Source organism: Sminthopsis crassicaudata, chromosome 2 (genome assembly GCF_048593235.1).
Source record: "Sminthopsis crassicaudata isolate SCR6 chromosome 2, ASM4859323v1, whole genome shotgun sequence".
Lineage (NCBI taxonomy): Eukaryota > Metazoa > Chordata > Mammalia > Dasyuromorphia > Dasyuridae > Sminthopsis > Sminthopsis crassicaudata.
Genome location: NC_133618.1, coordinates 441,170,015 through 441,194,461, shown reverse-complemented (window position 1 = coordinate 441,194,461; position 24,447 = coordinate 441,170,015). Strand labels below are relative to the sequence as shown.

At 39.6% G+C, this 24,447-nt stretch overlaps 1 protein-coding gene across 2 annotated transcripts in view; it reads left to right on the top strand.

Moving 5' to 3' along the window:
• MTCL2 (microtubule crosslinking factor 2) overlaps positions 1-24,447 on the top strand; it is a 123,964-nt gene that overhangs the window by 17,081 nt on the left and 82,436 nt on the right. For both annotated transcript variants that reach the window (XM_074292596.1, XM_074292595.1), the window contains exon 2: positions 21,296-21,520. In XM_074292596.1, the coding sequence (XP_074148697.1) occupies positions 21,296-21,520 (225 nt within the window). The remainder of the gene's footprint in view (positions 1-21,295; positions 21,521-24,447) is intronic.

Below are 24,447 nucleotides of genomic sequence, written 5' to 3'. Positions count from 1 at the left end.
TTGTTTATCTGAGCTAAACAGATAACTATTATTTTCTATAATTTTTGTTTCCCACAGAAATAGCTCCTCAAAGGACCCAGAGCCTAATACACACACACACACACACACACACACACACACACACACACACACACACACACATACACACAGCCTCTATACCAGCCTAATCTCTGAGTGGTTTGGTGTATGTCGTCCCCTCAGATCAAGAACTCTGGGAGATCTGGGATGGGGCCTGCTGCCAGCCGTGACTGGTTATTCTGGACTCTTAAGTTACTCTGTCCCATCTTTCTGCCCCCATATCCAACTCCCCAACCGAGAGAACCTGGGTAATAAGTATCAAAAACAGCACTGGACTAGAACAAAACTGAATCCTTGTCCCAGCCTGAGGACAAAGTCACAGCGTGACACTGGTCACTTCACTTACTCATTCTGAGCCTGTTTTTCTCATCTGTAAAATGAAGGAACTGATTCCTTGACTCACAGGGTGGTTTTGAATATGAAATGAGATAATGGACATGAAAAATTTTTCTGGAAGGGACTGTTACATTACTTGTTTATCCGACTGCTTTTCTTTGTCTTTCCTCTGAATCTAATAGTAATTCAGTATTTGAATACTTGAGTGATACATGGTTTCATGGCACATATTGGCTATGTGACCATACACAAGTCACTTAATCTCTCTAAAAGTTTCAACTACTTTCCTGATCTGTATAATGGGGTGAATTTTCCCATTACCTTCCTGATATAAAAAAAGCATTTTGCATCCATGAAGCCTTATAATATAATAATAATTATTATTGTTATTCCTTATACTAGTACAGGCTTCTTCATTTCTTTGTAGACAGTAATTAGTAACTATGGTAGGGAAAAAAAAGGTCATTTCCTCCACTTCTGATTAGTCCCTCTGGATTTAGGTGGGCTAGGCCTTGGACAACAGGCTTCACTGTCAGGGCGGACTGGGAGACTTCCCAGCTTGAAAGGAACTGCTGTGTCTTGAGCAAAACTTAACTCAAAAAGTTTGATAACAAATAAAGATTTGCTGGTCCGGTGAATGAAGGAAGGAAGAATGAATTCATAAGGTCTATCTATAACACTCTCTTCAAAGTAAGGTTTTGGGCATGGAATCCTGAGTTGTGCAGTGGTGAAGGATGAGAATAAAACAAACCAAAAACAATTTTTTTAAAAAGAGAAAATAAAACCAACCCAATGTGTGAAGGCTAGCTAGCCTCCCTTCTGCAAACCACAATATATACTCTAAAGGGCCTAAGGAGGAAGAGGATCCTGTTTTTATTAAACCAGATCTATGATTTCATTTCTTGGGAACTCCCAGTGAAGAAATCTCCTCTCATGCTACAGATTGACAATTTCTGATATTGAAATTTCTTAGAAATCTAATTACACCTCTCAATTTATATAGCTTTTAAAAGTTGGCAGTTTTCTTGCCTAAACCTTTGTGAGAGACATGGATAAGAAAGCTGAGGTTCAAGTGTAGACATCTAGCAAGCCTTTGGGACCTGGTGCCATGGTTTCACAGGATTTGGTGTTAGGAGAGCTGAGTTTGAATCCTGCCTATGTATGGAATCTTGAAGAAATGATTTAGTTTTTCAGAATTTCAGTTTCCTCATCTGTAATTTGAAGAAACTGGACCAGCTTTAAAATCCTATGAATCCAGCCAACTGCAGGGATTTTCCATCGCTGAGGGCACCAGGGACTGAAGTTTATCAAAGAAAGGGATACAGAGGGATATAGCTTAAATACCACGAGTGGGTATTTGTTCTGATTCTTGCTTAAGTGTGGTTGTCTATTGCCTCCTCTGTTCCCTTCATCCTATTTTAGCTAAAACCTACCCTCCCTCTTTAAGTTTCCCTTCAGCACATTCCATTTCTACTTTTTCCTCAAGCATACTGTTTTGGATTAGATTTATTAGCTTATACCAGGGATGTTGTCCAAATACAGATAGCCCTGTGATCTCATCCAGGGCTTGGACACCCCTGGGGAAAAGGCAGAAGGTGTGGCAGATGGCAACAGCTTCTACTTTCTTAGGGAGGTGGAAATGAGATAGCCAGCAGGACCCTCAATGGACTCAGAGACCAGCTCACCCTTCATATGTCAGAAGTTAGATCAACATCCCCCTACCCTAGTAGTAATTTCACTAGCCACCCTGAATAGTATGGGGGGAAAACCTGATAAATATTATCTCACCATCATCAAACATTTATTGAGTACTTATTGTATATAGAACTGTATTAGGTCCTGGGTTTTAAGAATCTACAATTCTGTAAAAGCTAACTAACATTCTCATCCTATTTAACACCTCTCCTTTTTACCTGTCATCTGGGCTATAGCCTCCTAACTGGCCTCTCATCCTCTATTCTCTCCTTGCAAATCATTTTGCACATGCTCCCAGAAAAATTTCCTAAAGTCACAATCTGAGATTTGATAAATATATATAAAATAGAGATTGACATATAAACTATGGATATATCACTAAACATCATATATTTTATATGTATGTGTGTGTGTGTGTGTGTACACACACACACACACACACACACACACACACACATTGAAAGCCCTTTAATGGCTATGTAACATTGTCTTTCCTGACCCTTCCCACTCTCTACCTTGGTAACAATTTCCCCTCCTTAAATTGGATCCTTTCTAATAAATTTAGAATAATAGATTTAGAATCAGAAAGAACCTCAAAAGCCATCTAGTCTACTTTTAAACTCAAAGATTTATAATTGGGAGGGCCCCCTTATCACTAGAGTTCTTAGTCTTGTTTGTATCATGGACCTCCTCAGCATTCTGGTAAAAGCCATGTGGATGCCCTCTCAGTTGTGTTTTTAAATGATTGCAGGAAGTACCAAATTTTAGTTAGAGTTTAGGGGAAATATCCCTTTAACCCAAGGCTTAAATACCTTTGAGTCATACCATCACATCCCATCCCCTTATTTTATAGTTGATGAAGTTCAGAGAAGTTGTAAATGCCCCAAAATTACACAGCTAGGAATTAGCAAAGCTGGAATTTGAATTCAAGTCCAAACCCAACCCTTTTTTCACTCCATTATACTTATGATGGAATACTGGGTGTTTATGTCTTACTATATTGCTAAACTAGACACTTCATGAAATCAGAGATGATGCCTTAGCTAAATTTTGTATATCCCCCAGGATTTAGCATAGTACCTAATACCAGGCAATGATTTTTTTTTTTTCCCCCCTGAGGGATTTGGGGTTAAGTGACTTGCTCAGGGTCATACAGTTAGGAAGGCTTAAGTGTCTGAGAACAGATTTGAACTCGGGTCCTCCTGACTTCAGGGCTGGTGCTCTATCCACTGCACCACCTAGCTGCCCCCCAGGCAATGATTTTTGAATGAATGGACTTGCAACATTATTAGCTACAGACTTATTGGATCATAAGCTCTATGAGAGCAGGAACTGGGTTCTTTTTCATCTTTGTATATCTCATACCCAAAATGATATTAAACATCCCTCGTGCTTAGTAAGACACAGAATTTTTTTAAGAATTAACAATACTTCCATCTGAAATAAATGCTAAATAAATAGCTTTGTTGTTTTTCCTTCATTGCAGTTGTGTCCAAATGTCTATGACCTTACTGGGGGTTTTCTTGTCAAAGGTATTAGAATGGTTTATCATTTCCTTTTTCAGTTCCAGGAAAGAGAAGCAAACAGGATTATGTGACTGACCCAGTGTCATATAGTTAGTAAGTATCTGAGGCTGGATTTCACTTCATGAAGATGAGTCTTCCTGTGTCTAAGTACACTCTCCACTGCACCATCTATTTTACAAGACTTTTATAACTAATTTGGCTAAAGTTGTCCCTTGGCCCTCAGCTTATTTAGCCCCTGACATGGAGCTATGCCAAGCCTACCACAGATTATTTTGTTAAAATAATCTTATTGTTATGGTTCTTGCTGCTCTGCTACCACAAAAGGGACTGATATGATTATTTTGGTATTTATAGGATCTTTCTTTTTGTTTTTGACATCTTTGGGGTATATATTCAGGAACAAGATCTCTGAATCAAAAATTATAAGCAATTTAATCATGTCTTTTGCATAATTCCAAATTAGGTTCCAGTGTTGGGCCAATTTGCAGCTCTACCAATAATATATTAGTGTACCTACTTTCTGTTAGTTCCTTCTATGTTGACAATTTCCATGTTTTTGCTATCTTGATCAGTTTGCTAGCTGTGTGAGGTGAAACCTAAGAATTATTTTCATCGGCATTTCTCTTATTGACAAATTAGCATTATTAGCTATTTTAAGTCACTACATACATACATAGGTCACCACTAGCTCTCCAGGTCAATCTTGCTCCTTTTTTCTATGCTGGCTAAACCCAGAGTCATTCTAATCACTGTTATTTTAAGGGCTACTTGCTCACCCATCCACTAACTCCTCCAGGACTGAAACCAAATGGCTTATTCTCCACTCTACTCCTAGAGTTTGTCCCTGGGCTGCCTAGTCAGGGACCAGGGCCAAGTGTGGCCAAGGAAACAGATGGGAGAAGTGGCATCCTGGGAGTGGGAGCTGAAAAAAGCCTGCCCTTGTGGCTTTTGTAGAGCTGTCTTGACCCAGAAATGGGAACGATAACTTTTCATTTACATCTTGCCTTCCTATGTTCAAAGCACTTTATTATATACATTATCTCTTTTGATATTCAGAAGGATCCTATATAGTAGGCTTTTATTTTCCCCATTTTAAAGATGAAGAAAAGGAATCAGTTGACTTGCCCAAAGTCACATATCTAGTATCAGAGGTGAGACATAAAACAAAGTCTTTGCTGATTGATTCTGAGTCATCTACAAGGAGCCTTTACTAAGTATTTAACTATGTTTCAGGCACTGTGCTAAGTTCTAGGGATATAACAAAAGGCAGAAATTCAGCCCGTCCCTCAAGGATCTCACATTCTAATGGGAGAAATTGATTATATGTGAATAGCTAGGTACATATATAGTATCAGAAAGATTGGCACTAGCAGCAGGGGTGACAGAAAGCTCTACTGTAGGAGAGAGAATTTGAATCTTGAAGGAAGTAAGGGAAGTTGGGAGGCTTAGGAAAGGAAAGTGAACATTCTAGGCATGGGGGAAAGCCAGCAGCCAGCACAAAGGCTGAGTCAGGAACCTATGGCTAGTTCTGAAGTTTACCACCTGAGAATTGTCCACAGAGGCCAACTATATACCATGTTGCCTCTTAGGATGACCTTGTGAGTTCCAAACTCTCTCACTTTCTTCCTCTCTCCTGATTGAGAAGGCAAGCAATTTGATAGCAGTTATGCATATATAGTCATGTAAAACACATTTCCATACTAGTTATATTGTAAAAGAAAATGCAGATCAAAAAAAATCCCCAAGAAAAATGAAGAAAGTTTTTTTTTTAAAGTATGTTTTAATCTGCCTTCATATTCTATCAGTTTTTTCTCTAGTATTAGATAGCATTTTTCATCATGAATCTTTTGGAATTTAAACTGAATGATTTCTTAAAGTCCAGGTTTAAGTCTTTACTCTTAAGGATTCCAGCTGACTATTATTCCTTTCCCTGTTCCCTAAAGAGTGTCAGCACTGAGCTGCAGATAGGCCAGGAGCTGAGATATTTGTTATTTGCTGCAGACAAATGAAAAGCCCACCTCTCTCCACAGTTGCTAGTGTGAGTGTTGGTTGTCATGGTACCAAAGTGCTTAGCAAGACAAGCAGCTTCCACATCCCCATTAGCATCAAATGGAGATGGAGGCTGGTCCAAACCTAAGCCTGGATGTCTCTGAAAACTATAGGCATGTCCTGTTTTTAGAAAAACAGTTATGTTAAAATCCCACTTAGGCAAAAGTTAAAAATGGGCTTCTGCATAACATATTTCTGATCTGTTTACCATGGATTTCATAGTCCTGTACTTTAAGTTGGCTCCTTGACAATGGAAGAGCAATTTTCTATAACAAAGAACTGGATCATGAATGCTCTCTGACTTGTAAATGAAAAACTGAGCTGAGCACAATATAGTTCTTTTGTTTTGCAATCAAGTAGCAATTTTGTTTCCCCATCCTTTTCCATCTCAGACATTCCCAACCACCCAACAAAATAATAGACCCACAAGAATCTTAGCTGTTAGAAGAAAAATCAGTCATAAAATCTCAGAATTGGAAGGGACCTAGACCATGTAGTGGCCCACCCTCAAAAGCGTCACCTTAAACATCCCTGACCATTATACCCTCCTGCCCCCCTCCCACTAGCTTTTACTTGAAGACCTACTAGTGAAAAGGAACCCACTAATGTCTGAGGTAGCCTATCTATTTTTGAATAATTTTAATTATTTAGAAGGTTTTCTTTATATTAAATTTAAATTTTCCTCTTTGTAGTTTCTAAGCATTATTAAGAGTATATATACCTAACACCTTCCATACTGGGATCAGTTCTTGGCCTTTGCTGAATGATTCCCAAGAAGTTGGCCACCAGTTCAGCTTTTTCTCCAGTCCTTATAGACTACAATATGTAGTCATTATCATCATCACCATCGTGCACATTTCTGTAACATTTTAAGGTTTACAGAGGTATTTACCCAGGAGGTAAGTAGTCTAGGTATTATCCCTGTTTTATAGATGAAAATGTTGAAAATCAGAGAGAAGAAATAACTTTCTTAGGATTCGACAGCTAGTAAGTACAAAAGCCAAGTGAGAAGTGATATATAAATGAGAGATATGATGATGAAGATAATAATGAACTAAATTGATTATATTAGTTGCTACTGGGCAGGAGGATTCAAGCAGGCCCGGAGAAGAGAACTCTGGAATTAGGATTTTAAAAAAGGATAGAAATTCAGCAGAGAGAATGCCATTCCAAGCAGAAGAAATCCTATATAAAGTCATTGGAAAATAATCAAATCAACTAGCAAGAATTTGGGTCACTGAGTGCTGTATTAGGCACTGGGGATACATGTGCAAAAAATGAAACAATTCCCACTCACAAAATTACATTCTAGTGGCCAAAGTGCAAAGAATCATAGTAATTAGCATCTGCCTTCAACTTTAAGATTTGTGCAACACATTTATATATGCTAACTCATTTGATTTTAACAATAACCCTGTGAGGAAGGTGATTTCTTTGTTCCCATTTTACAGATAAGAAAGCTGAGGCCCAGGGAGACATTAGGTGACTTGCTTAGGGACAGTGACATATCTATGTCAGAGGGTGAATTCAGAATTGGGTTTTCTAGGCTTGAAGTCCTGAACTTTATTTACTGTGGCACTTCAGTGCCCCTACAACTGATTTGGTTTGAGAATGTATGGCCAAGTAAGGTGCTGCCAGGTTATGAATGTCTTTAAAGGCTCTCCACAGAAGTGTCAAGATATTGCATCCTCTTGGTTACAGGCAGGGCAGGGGCCTGCTTTGACCTCTGCTGGGAGATAGAGTTCAACATTTTCCAGGATAATGGTACCCCAGGCTGTGCTGTTCTTTGCCTTGAGCAGACTTACCTGGAGATCATGAAATCATCCTGTTACAAATGATTTTGACCCCTGGGTTGGGAGGGTGGGGAATCAGAGAGCTGGAAGACTACAACTCACTGTTCTATCATCCTCCTTCCTGCTTTCAGACCTCTGTCAGAGATGGAGGTCATCCTTGGGAGCAGTGGATGCAGCCCAGGGACAGGTGGGCTTTCTTTGCCCATCAGTTTTCTCTTGGTAACATTGGAAAGGACCCTGGCTTTGGAGTCAGAAGATCTGGGTTTGAAAACTTGCCTTTGATATTTACAACCTTTATGAGTCTTAAATTAAACATCTTTCAAGACTTCAGTTACCTTATCTGTAAAATGAGAGTGTTGGACTAGTTCATCTCTGAGGGCTTTTCAGCTCTAGACCTCTATTTCTATGAAAAAGGACATGAGATGTAATTTTAGGAGAAAGTTCATGCAAAAAGAAGAAAACAGACTCCAAAGACTGGGAACAGAGAGTTGCCTAGACAAGCACGAGCTAACTGTATATGTGTATGTAAGCCAAAGGAGTGTAAGACTGAGAACAGGAAGGGACCTTTTGAGGTCATCTTATTTATTTATTTATTTATTTATTTATTTATTTATTTATCCATTCACTTATTTATTTATTTATAACTTTTTTTTGACAGTGCATATGCATGGGGAAGAAAAACAAAAATGCAAACAGTTTACACTTATTTCCCTGTGTTCCTTCTCTGGGTGTGGCTGATTCTATCCATCATTGATCAATTGGAACTGAATTAGATCTATGTTGAAGATATCCACTTCCATCAAAATACATCCTCATACAGTATTATTGTTGAAGTGTATAGTGATCTCCTGGTTCTGCTCATTTCACTCAGCATCAGTTCATGTAAATCTCTCTAATCCTCCTTTTGAGGTCATCTTGTTAAAATAACCTCATTATATAGGGAGAAAACTAAGGTTCACCCAGGTTAGCCAAGATCTCTCTGGCAGTAATGACGAAAGCCAGATTCCACTTCATCTCTTCTCCCTCTAAATCCAAGGCTTGTTCCATTATCCTGCATGACTCTAGCTGGCCAGTGCCCCTTTCCCAATTATACCCCTCCCCCCTTCTGGGTCACTGCTTATCAGCTGGTTCCCAGCAGGCCTAGAAAGGGGGTAACAGCCCCCAAGGGCAGCTTTACTTTCTGCTCAGATCCCTATGGAATAGTTAGATCATCCTGGGGATGTGCCTGCAGCCCCAGTCACGGGGTTAGAAATGGGAAATGCTGTTGCTTCAATCTGAGTTGGCAATTTGTTCTTGCTTGTTTTTCAGATATACAGAGCACACACAACAGGGGCATGCTCTGACCTGCTACAGCCCGGCATGGTGTCTATATTTATGGGATAGCTTTGTAGCATGAGGAAGGGATCCTGGCCTGGGAGCTAAAACACTCAGATTCAGTTCCCTGTTCACTTGCTATGTGATCTTGGGCTTTTTCCTTTGCTTTTTCTGAACCTTAGTTTCCTGATTTAGAACAATAATCCATGATTCTGTGGCACTTTTCTGTTTATAGCATGCCCTTCTTGCAACAACCCTGTGAGATTGGTAGTTTTCAGTATTATTTTGAGGAAACTTGAGATCCAGTTTTCCTAGTGTCACACAACTAATAATGTGCTGGAATTAGGCCTCGAACCCATTTTCGGAGGACCTCTCATGTTCTCTGAGGTCTGTGAACAGATCTTTCTTTGTCTTCTTCTGCAGGGCCCTGTTAGGTGGCTGTGGCTGAGGGGGATACTGAAGGAGTTTAAGACATACAGTCCTTGCCATGTAGTTGGGGGAGATAAGATGGGAACAGCAAATGAATAGGAAAGCTTATAATGAAGTATTAAAATTCACAACAAAAAGGGGAGAGGCAACTCAGTTTTGTAGAGTAGGGATTTAGAGCTGGAATCAGGTGATGTGATTTTGTCTGACACCTTTTAGCTATATGACCCTGGGAACAAGGTGCTTTCATTCACTGATGCTCAGTTTCTTCCTCTGTAAAATAAAGCTCATAATACTTTTAACTGTCCATCCCTATGGATTGTTGTGGGGAAAGCACTTGGTAAACCTCAATAAACCTGATTTATTATTATTATTATTTATGAAGGGACATATACCACAGAATGTAAATAGAGCAAGTAGCAGGAAAAGGACTGAGATAGTTGGAATGTGAGATAGTTGGAATGTTTCCCTGGGGGGCTGGGTTGGCCTTGACAATGAGTAGGAGAAGAAGAGAGAGGGAGAGAGAAAGAGAGGGTATAGTGTGCTTGAGGAGGCCTGGAGACTTACAGTAGTTCCTTGTTTCAGGTAGGCTGTTGATTCCTGAGCCCCCAGAGTCACTCTAGTGAACTTTTGATTCTTGCTTGTGAAAGTGCTCACACACCTTCATGGATGGAAGCCACACTTCCCTTTCCTCCTGCTAGGAAACAAACAGCTTTTGTGTACTTGGCAGCTAGGAGCAAGTCCCCTTTTGGGGGTTATGTGCCGGCTTCCGCTCTCAGAGCCGGAGAGTTATTTTAGTCTGGAATTGCCCCAGTGCGCTGGGGAAGTGTTTGCCTCTAGTAAGACTGTAGAAGCTGGGAGCTTCTAGCATGGGAGAGTTGTTCGGAAGAGCCTACCTCAGTTTAGCTCACAAAAACAAAAAATGTTCCTGAGAGGATCTGGCTGTGTCTTCTGTGGTCAATTTTGGGGGAGTTTAATGGATTTTCTCAAATACATATAGAGAAGTTGGTAGTTTTGTCACATGAGGAGAATAAGTGAATTTTTGGCAGATTATTAACACTATTGCTAAAAAATAACAGCCCACTTTTCTATAGTACTTTAAGGTTTGTAAATTTTTTTTTTTCTCAGTTACACAGTTAGCTTTGTAGACAGAATGAAGAATGGAAATGTGGTATACTGGGAAAAACACTGACTTTGGATTCAAGATTCCAAAGGGAGTTCTAAGTGTTGGATAAACCTTGAATGAATGAAAAAAAAGTTCAGTAAATGTGCTTGTATTGACAGCTTCTTTATATGCTGCTCCTTATTCTGGGAAAGATAAGTTGCTGATTTTTTCAGGTCTCAGTTTTCCCATATATAACATGGAGATATTGAATTATATATGGTCACTAAAATCCCTTTCAGCTATAACATTTTTATATTTTATATTTTAAGGCAAGAAAAACAGCTTGGCCTACTGGATAGAATGTCAGACTTGGAACTCAGAATACCTAGCTTTGAATATTATTTAGTGGAGAATCTCAAGAAATCATTTATTCTCAATTTCCTTATGTGTAAAATGTGACTAATAACAGCATTACTCAATGCAAATTAAGACAATGCTGAGCTATCACTTCATACTTCTCTATTTGGCTCAGATGACAGGAAAAGATGATAAATGTTAGAGGGGATATGGAAAAACTAGGACACTAATGTATTGATGGTAAAATTGTGAACTGATCCAGCCATTCTGGAGGGCAATTTGGAACTATTCCCAAAGGGCTATAAAACTGTGCACATTCTTTGATCCAGCAATGTCTCTACTGGGTCTGTATCCCAAAAAAATCATAAGAAAGGGGAAAAGGTCTCACAAGTGCAAGAATACTTGTAGCAGCCATTTTTGTAGTGGCAAAGAATTGGAAAATGAATAGATGCCCAACAATTGGGAGCAGCTAAATACGTTATGGTATATGAAAGTAATAGAATATTAATTACTCTTCTATAAGAAAAGATAAGAAATAAAAGGCTGATTTTAGGAAAGTTTGGAAAGATTTACATGAAGTTGAGTGAAACAAGCAGAACCAAGAGAACACTACATAATAACGACAAGATGTTATGTGGAGATCAACTTGGCTCTTTTCAGTAATGAAAGGCAATTCTAATAGACATGATGGAAAGAAACATCCAGAGAACTATGGAGACACAATGTGGATCAGAGCATAGTATTTTCATCTTTTGTTGTTGTTGCTTCGTGGTTTTTTTTTCCTTATTTCCCCCACCCCTTTGACCTGATTTTTCTTGTGCAGCATGACAAATGTGGAAATATGTTTAGAAGTATTGTACATGTTTAACCTATATTGGATTGTTTGCTGTCTGGGGTGTGGAGTGTGGAGAAAGAAAAATTTGGAACACAAGGTTTTACAAAGATGAATGCTGAAAACTGCCTTTGCATGTATTTGGAAAAATAAAATACTGTTAAGAAAATTTTAAAAGTAACAGTATCGGGAAGCGAATGTAAATTGTTAGCACTACTGTCTATCTACCCAGGTTGCTTATACCTTCGGAAGCTAATAATTAATGTGCAACAAGAAAATGGTATTTACACACATATATTGTATGTAGGTTATATTGTAACACATGTAAAATGTATGGGATTACCTGCCATGGGGGGGGAGGGAGTGGAAGGAGAGAGGGGATAATTTGGAAAAATGAATAAAAAAATAAATAAATAAATAAAAGTAACAGTATCTCCCTCACAAAGTTGGATTCAGGGAGATAATTTATTTTTAAGGTTGCAAATCTTAAAGTACTCATCTTTGAAAATGAGTTATTACAATAAGGGGAGAATCTATCTCTGATATTCTAGCTTCTTAATTGACATTCATGTAGTATTTTACGGTTCACAAAGCACTGTACATGCATCTCAAGATACAGTGCCTTCCCTTGAGACTGTTATAACCCTGATGGGGAACGAAGACACACAGGAAGGAAAACAATTCGAGAATGAGTGTATTCAGGAATTACATGGTATAGCCCAGACTAAAATCCAGACATTTGATAATAATATCTCAAATAATTTATAGCACTTCAAGAAATGTAAAGCTCACAATAATCTTGTGATATAGGTCGAGCAAGAATTCTTTCTCTATTTTACAGATAAAGACTGATGTTAAATGATTTTCTAATGATCACATAGCTATGTTTTTGAAGCAGTATTTGAACCCAGTTCTCCTGATTTCTTGTCCATAATCTAATACTATATTGTGCCAGCAGTCTATATCCTCCAAAACTCTCCCCCCACCTACTTTTTTAATGTATCAATCTTGTGAAAATCATTTAACTTTTTTCTTCTGACTAAAGAGCCTCCACCTTTTCAGGCTGACCCACCAGCCACATTCATGTAGTGCTGCCCCGCCCCTTCTCTTTTATCTCTTGCTCTAGGAAGAGTTAATCAAATCAACACAGCCATTCTGGAAAAGGAACTGTCAATTACTAGGACTCCACTCACCATCATTTCTATTTGCCGGACCAAAACAGCCCTCCCCGTCACCACTCCATTATCTGGGTTGACTCCTCTATTTAGAATGTTTAAGTTGGAACCTAGGAAGAGGTATCATCTAGTCAATGGATAAAACATTAAGTACCTACTAAGTGCTGTATTAAGTACTGGGGACACAAAGAATCCAATCTCATCTTTTTAAGTGAGGCAGTTGAGAATGAATGAGTGAATTAAAAAAAAAAAAAAAAAAAAAAAAACAATAAAAATCTTAGTATGTTCCAGGCACTGTGCTGAGAAGCAGCAGAGAGAAAACAAGATAGTCGCTGTGCTCTGGGAACTTAAACATTCTAAATAGAGGAGTCAACCCAGATAATGGAGTGGTGACTGGGAGGGCTGTTTTGGTCCGGCAAATAGAAATGATGGTGAGTGGAGTCCTAGTAATTGACAGCTCCTTTTCCAGAATGGCTGTGTTGATTTGATTAACTCTTCCTAGAGCAAGAGATAAAAGAGAAGGGGCGGGGCAGCACTACGTGAATGTGGCTGGTGGGTCAGCCTGAAAAGGTGGAGGCTCTTTAGTCAGAAGAAAAAAGTTAAATGATTTTCACAAGATTGATACATTAAAAAAGTAGGTGGGGGGAGAGTTTTGGAGGATATAGACTTAGAAGGATGGTTAGGATTGGGAGATGGAGAGAGGAGCAAGGTGAGTACTTCAGGTGGAGGGTTAATTAGGTTTGGACAATTAAGTTTGGAGGTGAGTAGGAACCTTTTCTTGATAACCCTTCGGTGCCAAGGCCTTTTAAACTTAGCTGGGCTGCTCAAGGGAGCTCAGTGAAGCAAGTCCCACGTTCACACTCTCCAGTTCTGTTGGGAAAACAGACTAATACTGCTCTGAGTCACATCAGGATCTCAGGCAAGTCTGTCTCTACCACTGTTGTCATGGAAACTGCCTGCTGGCTCCATTCGCCCCTAATTGGTCAAGTGCATGCTGGGAAAATAGGGAAGAAAGCAATAGAGGGAGGGAAAGCCACTCACTTAGGGGAAATAATCCCTATCAGAGTTTGGAGATATCTCGGAGGATATCTATTCCAATTCACACAGGTGTTAAAGCAGGGTCAGGAGTCCTTTTCTTTACTGGACTACTCTTTTCATTGACTGTTGCTGTCTTCGTGCCGGGCTTCTCCTCTCGCTGGAATGTTGGCTGCCTCATGGGATGGGCCGGAGTTGAGTCAGCCTGGGCGGGTGAGGGGCAAGATCTCCTTTTGGTGTGGCATGGAGAGACTGGCTAGAGGGACTGTCCCTCCCCTCAGTCCCATCTGTAAAGGATTCCTGGGATTTTAAGTAGTGGAAATCTGTCTGTCATAGTGGAAGGGAGGAATTGCCAAAGTGCTGCAGAAAACATGTAAAATGTTTTCTACAGTGGAATCAAAGGAGGGGAGCAAAGGGGAAATAGTGATAGAACAAACAGAAGGCTCCTGGGCACCCTCTTGCCAAGCTGGTCTGTTCCCTGAACTGGAAAGGCTTGGTGTATAGCCTTCATCTGGGCTTCTGCTCATGCTATTCCCCATCCCTGGAAGGGCCTCACAGGTTCACACAGCTGGAGCTGGAAAGGACCTTAGCTGTCATCTGGTTCAACCCTCTCACTTTGCAGAGGAGAAAGTGCCGCCCCAGGAAGTTAACTGACTGGTAGTAAGTGGCAGAGGCAGGATTTGTTCTCTTATTCCAAAGCCAATGCTATTTCCACTGTCCTACGCACACTGCCTCCTAGCCCTTCTTCACTTGTTGGATTCATCACTGTCTTTTACACTCTAACCGAAATGCCACCTCCTGCAGGAAGCCTTTCCGGATTTCTATCCTTCTCTATCACTCTCCAAATTATCCTTTTGAGCTGCTTCTTTTTCATACTCTTATCACATACTTAATTAACACAGTCAGTGCTTAGTAAATGATCATTTAATTGAGCTGATTGCTCTCTTCTAAGGGTCTGAATATAGAGAACACAAGCTCTTTGTTAACAGGTACTATTTTTGATTTTGTCAGAATCATCGCCTCACACGTAGTAGGTTTTTCATGAAAGTTTTAAAAAACTGAATGGAAGGCGCTTTATGTGGAAGAAGCAGCTTCAGATTTGTTCTGGCTGGTGCCAGGCCGCAGAATTAGACATCTTTGTGGAGACTTTGTAAAGAGGACGCTTTCAGCTCCTTGTAAGGAGAAACATCCCAACAGTAACAGCTGTCCCAGAGTGACATGGGCTGCCTTGGGAGAGGGGGATTCCTTTCTGTGGTTATAAGTATTCAAGCTGAGCCTGGATGAGCAGGCATTAAATATTTATTAAGTGTCGGCTATGTGCCAGGTACTACTAAGCACTGGGGATACAACAAGAGGTCAAAGACAGTCCTTTCTAGGAGCTCATGATTGAACGGCCTCTTTATAGAACGATCATCTGAAGATGATTCCTGTTAGGTGCCAATTGGACTAGGTGCCCTCTGAGGTGTCTGGCAGGCAGTGAACGTAACCTTCCTATCAACAGCTGAGGCCCGTTTCCTGACAAGACAGACCCTACAACCACTCTCTTTATCAGGCAGCATCTCCCTTGGAAGCCTGGGCTCCTTTCTATTTTGGGGGAAAGGATGCAGAGAAAAGACGTTAGAGATTATATGAAGAGATAAGAAAAAAGAAGGGAAGAATTAGTTACAAAGAAATTCAGAAGGAGCTCTTTAAAGCAGTTCATACTTTTTATAATTATATGTCTTCTAGAAAGGATTGAACAGAATTAAAACCTCTGTAGAAGAGGAAAGAATTTGGCTCCTCCTCCTTTGTAATCAGGCTGCCCATCTCATTTCCTGCCCAAGTTCCCTTCCTGGAGGCAAAGATGAGATCTGGAAGGTCCCACTTTATTTCTCAGTGATGCACCTGCTTAGGTCTCCCCTACTGTTTTATCAGATGCTGCTTTTTAGGATGCCAATGGTATCATTAAATCTAAAAATAATCATTATCTTATTGTTGTTCAGTTCTTTTCAATCATGCATGTCTAACTCTTTGTGATCCCATTTGAGGTTTTCTTGGCAGAGATACTAGAGGGATCTGTCATTTCCTTCTCTGGCTCATTTTATAGATGAGGAAATTGAGGCAAACAGGATTAAGTAACTTTTGCCCAGGGTCACATATCTAGTAAGTGTCTGAGGTTAAATTTCAACTCAGGACTTTCTGACTCCAGATGGAGCACTCTATCCTTTGTACCACCTAACTTTCTAGAATCAGTATCACAGATTGTAAAGATTTGGATGGATGGATGGATCCTTCAAAATCATTTAACTCCAATGGCTCATTTTGCACAGTAGGAAACTAAGGCCCTGAAGTTAAGTGATTCACCTAGCTTCACAGAGAGAGCAGATGTACTTCTTTAAGTCTGCTCTGGGGATGTTATCTCCTTCTTTATGTTGTCCTTCCTGGTGCTTCTAGTCAGTTAATTACCTTCTTTCTTAGGTGTCACATACCACTGTGTTTTGCAATTTAATATTTGACATTATAAAAATAGAGCTCACATTACAGTAGGATTTGAGGATTACCATAGCATTTCCCTCACAAGTTGTGAGGGAATTAGGTTGTGAAATTATTGTGATTCTCCGTTTTAAAGATGAGAAAACTGAGGCTCAGAAACTTAGGTATTTTCCCAAATTTCCCAAAACTGAAATTGACATGTATTTTATTCAGCATTTAACTATGTGCCTAGTACAAGGGATAGAAGGGTAGAGATGAAGCATCATCTTGCCCTCAAGAAATTTCTATTTTTCTGAAAAAGATGATGATGTACATTTATAAGTGTATACAATATCAATATAAGGCAATATTTTGTAGGGTGTGGTATGAGCACAAGAGAATTGGATAAAGCTTCATGTAGAAGATGGTGCTTGTGTGATCTTTAAAGGAAATTAGAGAATTGGAAGAGGCAGAGGTGAGGAGGGAAGTTCATTCCAGGAGTTGGGCAAGGGGTTGAGGAGAAGAGAAAGACATGGAGATAGGAAATGGAAGGATGTCATGTGTGAGGATAGCAAGAAGGCCAGTTGGACGGGAACATAGAGTATGTAGAATAAAAAGTAGCAGAGTTATAGTATTGACTGTCATTCACGGCCTTTCGTAGTCTGGCTTCATCTTACTGGTATTCTCGGTTTCAACCAAATTGAAATATTCTCTTTCCCTTTCCCCACTCTCCATTCTGCTTGCTTCTTCTCCTTGGTTTATTCTATCAGCTATTATTAAAATATGTTCTTCTTCCCTTAATCTCTATGCAGTAGAATATAAAGGACAGGAAATGTATTGCATTTAAAGTATGTACATATGCCTGGTGCCTGGCGTTGTACACTATTTTTGTTCAATCAGTTGTGTCTGACTTTTCATGACCACAGTTGGGGTTTTCTTGGCTGAAATACTGAAGTGGTTTTGCCATTTCATTCTCCAACTCATTTAACAGATGAGGAAACTGAGGCAAACAGGGTTAAGTGACTGGCCCAGGCTCACACAGCCAGTATGTGAATGAAGCATTATTTGGACTCAAGAGGATGAGACTTCTTGACTCCAAGCCTGGCCCTCTACCCATTCTGTCATTTAGCTGACCTTTAATAAATGTTTAACTGATTAATTTGGTGAAATTTTTTCCTTTCCTCAGGGCCCTACTTTCTCCAGGAAATCTTATCTGATTCTTCCTACCCTCTTCATTCACCAAGATGAAAGTGTTCTCTTCCTTAGATGTTTCATAAACACTTTGTCTTGCATTCTTTTTGGTTATTTCCTTCTCTTTTGTATGAAAACTTATATATTTTGTTTAATTTTCACTGTGGGATGATAAGCTCCTTGAGGACCTGTATCTTAAATATGTGCCTCTACCACTTAAAGATCTTTTTTTTTTTTTTTTTTTTTTTTTAATTTTTTATTTTATTTTATAATTATAACATTTTTTGACAGTACATATGCATGGGTAATTTTTTACAACATTATCCCTTGCATTTACTTCTATTCAGATTTTTTCCCTTCCTCCCCCAACCCCCTCTCCCAGATGGCAAGCGTCCTATATATGTTAAATATATTACAGTATAATTTAGATACAATATATGTGTGTAGAACCGAATTTTTTGTTGCACAGGAAGAATTGGATTCAGAAGGTAAAAATAACAGTTTACACTCATTTCCCAGTGTTCCTTTTCTGGATGTAGCTGTTTTAAAGATCTTTTTTTAAACAAGGTTCATTAAATGGAAGTGTAGATCCAAAAAAACAGGCTTTACAAGCATTTCCTAGAGTTAGGCCTGTTTCTTTTTTCACAGTGGCTCTCATTCTCTTCAGCACTGGTCACCATTTGGCAAAGGGAATCAAGATAGTACAGAAGTAGTGACGCCCTCAGGCTTTTGTAATGGAATACCAAAAAGTTGTCACTTTACAGTTGAGAAACCAAGACTCAGACGAGTATTTGTTGCCACTGATCAGATCAGCCTTCAGTTGTCTCTTCATTCTTCCCTGAGAACCCCCACTGAAAGATAAGAACTCTTTACAGGTCTCCCCAATTTCCCTCTCTCCTCCTTAGTGTGAGCTTCCCTGTCTGCTCCATCACCTGGAGACTGGGGGAGCCCAGCCCACATAGACCCTGGGATTGTCTGCTAGAGACATAGCCTGTGAGAACTACAAGTCCCGTATTGTGAATTCAGTCCCCTCACGTGGTGAGCCGTGCCAGGCTCTGCTGACCTAGATTTTGACTGCAGCTGGCTAGCTGCTCTCTGTAGAGCCAAGAGCCCACCCATTGCTGGGGCCCCAGGGAGTGAAATGGTTAGGTCAACCAATAAGAAATTTAGCAAGCAAGAATCAGAAGTGACTTAATATGGAAGTCCTTTGCTTTAGATTAAAAAAAAAAAATCAATCATATAAATACTGACTGGGAGAGATCTAGCTAGAAACAGTTGTGAAAAAAAAAGATATGGGGATTTGGGTTGATTACAGTGTTCTCAACAATGTGATGCAACTGCTAAAAAAAATGCTAACTCAATCTATAAACATACCCAGGCTTTCTCCATTCTTTAAAAAAAAGCAATCTTTACTTGACCCTGCTATCCCTTCATCATCCTACACCCCTTCTCACAGCCAAATTCCTAGAAAGAATCATCTACACTCATTTCCTCACCTCCCACTCACTTTTCAGGCCTTTGTAGTTTGGCTTCCAACTATACTACTCATCCAAAACTGCTCTCTCTAAAGGTACTATTGATTTTGTAATTACTGATCTGTAAAAGCCAATGACCTTTTCTCATTTCTTCTTCTTGACCTGCCTGTAGCTTTTCTTGTTTTTGGCTGCCCTCTCCCCTCCCCACCCCCAACCTTCACATTCATACTTCTTAGATATTTTCTCTCCTACTACAAAGAAACAATCACAGATGTCTCAAAGGTGAAAGGGACATCAAGTCCAACCTCACTTCCAACTGATCATCCAGTCTGCTTGAACAGATATCTCCAAGGATAGTGAGATTCACTTTTTTGAAAGGAAGCCCATTCTTTTTTTCTGACGCCATAACTGTTAGAAGTCATTATTATTATTGAGCAGAAGTCTAATTTCCTATAACTTTCAATATTTCAAGTCAAACGAGTCTGACCCCCCTTTTTTCTCATTTTAATAATAGCTTTTTTATTTTCCCAAATATATGCAAAGATAGTTTTCAATGTTCGCCTTTGTATAACCTTGTGTTCTGAATTTTTCTTCCCTATCTCTACTATTCCTCTCCCCAAGTCTGTGCAATTTTTCTAAACATATTTCTGTATTCATCATGATGTGCAAGAAAAATCAGATCAAAAGGGAAAAAAAACATTAAAAAAAAACAAATAAGCAAAAACAACAACAAAAATTTTGAAATATTTTGATCTACCTTCAGTTTCCATAGTTCTCTCTCTGGATATGGATGGTACTTTCTATCTCAAGGTTATTGGAATTGCCTTGAATCCCCTCATTGTTGAAAATAGCCAAGTCCATCATTGTTGATCATCACATAATCTTGTTATTACTGTATACGTTTTCTTGGTTCTGATCATTTCATGCTGCATCAGTTTATGTAAACCTTTCCAGGCTTTTCTAAAATCAGCCTGTTCATTATTTCTTATAGAACAATAATATTAAATTACCTTTATATACTATACTATACTATACTATACTATACTATACTATACTATACTATACTATAACTCATTCAGCTATTCTCCAACTCAATTTCCAGTTCTTTGCCACTAAAAAGAAAGAACTGCTACAAACATTTTTATACTTCTCTGGTGTCTAGTCCCTCTTGTTCCTCAATCTAAAGTATATAACAGGCCCCGGACCCAGTACTGTTTTAACCATCCATCCTTTCCATCAAGGTTGTCCTACGCAAGTAACTATGTATCTCCAGGGATTTTGTGTGTTATTTCTTTTTCCTCTCTCCTAACTTCAAATGATATAAACTGTCTTACTTCTTATTTCCAGTTTTGGCTCCTCACTTCTTGTATTGGTTTGTGTCCCATCGGGCTCTAACCAGAAGGACACAAAGAGAATTTTAGAGTCAGGGAGAAAGCAAGAGGTAAGCTTGGGCAGCAGAGAGTAGTGGAGGACCATTGACATCTGTTCAAACTGAACTGTTGGGAATGAGCTGCGATGGCAACTGGTGGAACTATGAAATTCACCTAGATCAGGGGTGCCTAACCTGGAGTCTGTGAACTTTTTTTTTTTTTTTTTTTGGTAAGTCACTTCTAATTATTTTTCTATAGAATTGGTTTCCTTTATAATCCCACCCACTTTTATTTGAGTCACTTAAGAATGTGATTGTGAGCTGGGTCTTGGCTTCCCCAGATTGCTCGAGGGAATCCATGACAGAAAACAGGTTAAGAATATCTGAGAGAGATGAAATTGTTGATCTTTAGAGGATTGAAAGGGAAAATAGGACCTTATAAAAATCCCTGAACTTGAACTTAAAAGATTGAGTTTGTTCTTGACTGCCATTACCTGTGTGACTTTGGGTAGGTTATTTCCCCTCACTGTGTCTCGTTTTCCTTCTCTGTGAAATAAGGAGGATATACTTACATAGTCTCCATGGGTCCTTTGAGCTCCAAGTCTTGTGATGCTAACTTTGATTACATGTTTACTTATGAATAACTTTCTAGAGTCCTTTAAATTTACAGCGTACCTTCATTGAAATCTTATGAGATAGTTTGTACAAATATCTTTTGCCTTCCTTTTATAGATGAAGAAATGGGCTCTGAGAGTTTGAATAGTCCAAGGCCATAAAGCTTGGTATCCAAATCCAGAGCTATTTAGACCACAACATGCTTTATCTGCTCATTGTTTTGTGTTTCTGAACTTCTTATCCAACTAAATTGAAAGTGCCCTAGTCTCTTGCATTTTCATTGTTTTAGGCCCTTCTACCTCCTGCACTATTGTAATTCTAGGCACAACGTACTGCCAAGGCTCAGTAACTCTGGTTATGCAGAAGATCCAGCTGTCTGGTGGTAGAGAGATAGAAGGGAAGCCAGTTAGAAAGATGGGGACCAGGACACCAGGGACACTGCAGGACTGACACTTTTACCTTCCTCTCTTTAGGATGAGATCGAAGAGCTGCGAGCTGAGATGCTGGAGATGCGAGATGTCTACATGGAAGAGGATGTGTACCAGCTCCAGGAGCTTCGACAGCAACTGGACCAAGCCAGCAAGACCTGTCGCATCCTGCAGTACCGTCTCCGCAAGGCAGAACGGCGTAGCCTCCGAGTGGCTCAGACAGGCCAGGTGGATGGGGAACTCATTCACAGCTTGGAGCAGGATGTCAAGGTCAGTTACAGGAAGAGAATTCTTAATCATTCACTTTATTAAATGCCTCTTTATAGTAGGAAGCAGGTAGAAATGTTAGATAAGATACAGTTCCTACCATCATGAACCTTATATTCTAATGGACCAAGACAAATATAAATAACAGTAATACATGATATATTTAGTAATATAATTGAGAGGTACAAAGTACTGTATTAGATCTGAGGGGGAATTACCCAAAGAATTAAAGTTACATTTGTCCAGAGTTACACCAGTAGTAAATGGACTTGCCAAAAATGAGTTTTGAGCCCAGATCTTCTGAACCCAGAGCCAGTGTGACTTCTGAAACTTCCTGAAGAAACTGATAGCTGAGATTTAAAATACTGAGAGATATTCAGTAGGTAAAGAGAACAACCAGATCCCAAACTGCAGGGTGCCTGTTCATTATTCTTCTACAGCTCAGGCACTCCAAAAAGCCCTCCTGAGCTACAGGATGTGACCAGCCTAAATGATAATCATGTGTTGCCCAGGTAATATGTGATATAACCTGTTCTCTTTGGGGATCAAATAAGAAAGTTGCCTCAGCGGCTACAGCCCAGGACTCTGCCTAGTGTCCTGTTCTATTGGAAATGTGCCTAGCCTCATTTTGGTAAGGACATCTCTTTCATTCTTGTCAATGTCATTTATTCTGAGTCACACTTTGAGAGTTTGTCCTGGGAGTTTAAGGACCTGGCCTGGGAGATCAGATTTGGATTGGGTACTGTTTTCTTTGCCTAGTTTCCATTGAGCCCAGGCTGAATGTTGCTTAATAATTCCAGAGTGCCTCTTCCTCTTCAATTATCTCTGTCCTTCCATTCCCTTTATTATATGCCTTTAAATACATTATTCTAGGTTGTACATCTGATGTGCTAGGTATTACAGATATTATTAATCAATCCATCATTTGACTATTTTATGTTCTTTAAAGAAGTATTCCTCTGTGTGCTACTTGCTATGAAGGATACTGAAAAAGTTAAGACCTGGCCTGATCTTTGCTTTTAAAAGCTTTATAACCTACTTGAGGAAATTAGATATTTACCCACAAAAAGTTAGTTAACAGTACAAGATTAAGTAGCAAATGACAATAAATGTTTAGGACATGAGGGGAGAGATACACAGAAAGAGACAATCATACAGACACACAGATAGAGAAAGGAGAGAGAGAAGAGGAGGAGGAGGAGGAAGAAGAGGATGGGTTGAGCAGAGAATGGGAATTAAGACACGTTTTCAGGGTGAAGAAGATCTGTCTCAATTGTTTATGGGAGGTGTTTTCCTGTCAAGGATAAAGTAAAAGATGTCATATTTGAAATATAGTGGGCATTCTAACCTACCAGTATGTTGGATTCTAGTTATATCTATTTAATTTTAAGATGGGCATCTATAAAGGCAGACTTTCTTAAAAATAAGTGTGAAGGAACCTCTCCTCTTCTCTCTCCTCCCTTCTCCTCTTCTGTCTTTTCTACCCCTCTTTTCTCTTCCCTTCTCTTCTCTTCCCCTTCCCTCTCTTCTCCTCTCCTTTTCCCTCTGTCTCTATCTCCTCTTGTTCCCATTTTGCCCAATTATTGAATTCAATCAGTATTACTTATGCTTGGGGAAATAGCATTTATTGCTAAAGAGATTGTTGAATCTTGGATTAGAGTATTTCTCTCTACCTGGGCACTTCTTGCCTCTGTTCCTCTAAATATGGACTGTTGAGATTGGGGGTAGAGGGTGGGAAGGTGGTATAAAACTTTGGGTTAAAGTATCTTCCCAATCTCTCTGAACCTAGGCATGAGTAGGTCCTCTTGCATTCTCCCTTTGCTTTGTGCAGAGGAAAAGAACATTAAGAGGGCCAAGTGGCTAGGCTTCCTACAGATCACATTTGAGATGAATTTTAAGAATAGGTAGGAATTCAACAAGGGGAAAAAAACAGACAAATAAGCACACTTTAAAAAAATTATAAACTTAACATCATCCCTAAACACAAACATTTCAACATAGAACAAAAAAAGATTGGATAAGTAAACCATGATTTTTTTTATGTGCAATTTGTTTTGAAATATATATATATATATTAAATTTCACAACATAGTAGTGAAATTGACAGGAAGCATTTTCCATGGAAAAGGGGCAATGTAAAAAAAGTCAGGGTGGCAAAAGAACTCAAATGTGATTTAAGGGTCAACGTTATCCTAGACTAGGGTAGGATAATGAAGGTAGAAAATAAGGGTAGAGAGACTGAGTAGCACCAAATTGTGAAGGGTTCTCACTGCTAATTTTATTCTATGGGCAATAACCATTGAAGATTTTTGAGCACAGCAACAAAATGACTGGAACTATGAGTAAGGAAGATGCTTCAGCTGTTGTATAAAGGCTGAACTGGAATTGGGAGAGTAGAAATAGGAAGATCCTTGGGGACTCCCCAAAGTCCCCAAGCAATTCTGTAAACTTTGTGAAATATAGTACTTCTCTGTTAAGTCCCTTATTTTTGCTTCCCAGCAGCCATATTTCCCAGATATGAGTTTGGTAAATGAAGTGAGTGGAAAAATGGAGGATTGGGTCACACAGGGTGACAGCTCTGGCATGTGTGGGGCATGCACAGTGACCGGGGGTGGGGTGGGGTGGAGGGGGGTGGAGGGGGTTTAGGAAGTCAGAATAGTCCCTAATCTAGAGATTTGCCTGTTTGGATTTTAATTGGTTAATCCCCTAGTGGGTGGCAGCTGCTTTACTCTTCCTCCTTCAGGGCTTAGAAAACCATGACCTCATTCACATTCCTGCTACATGTCTTCTGATGGCCCCTATCCCTGTGCAGGGCGTGGGAGAAGCATCACTTCCCAGGAATGAAGCGTTGGTCCATGTGGTCTTGTTTCAAGGGAAATCTGAGGGCTGGCTTGGGAAGCTCCTTGGGGATGGTGGAAGGATTTCCAGAA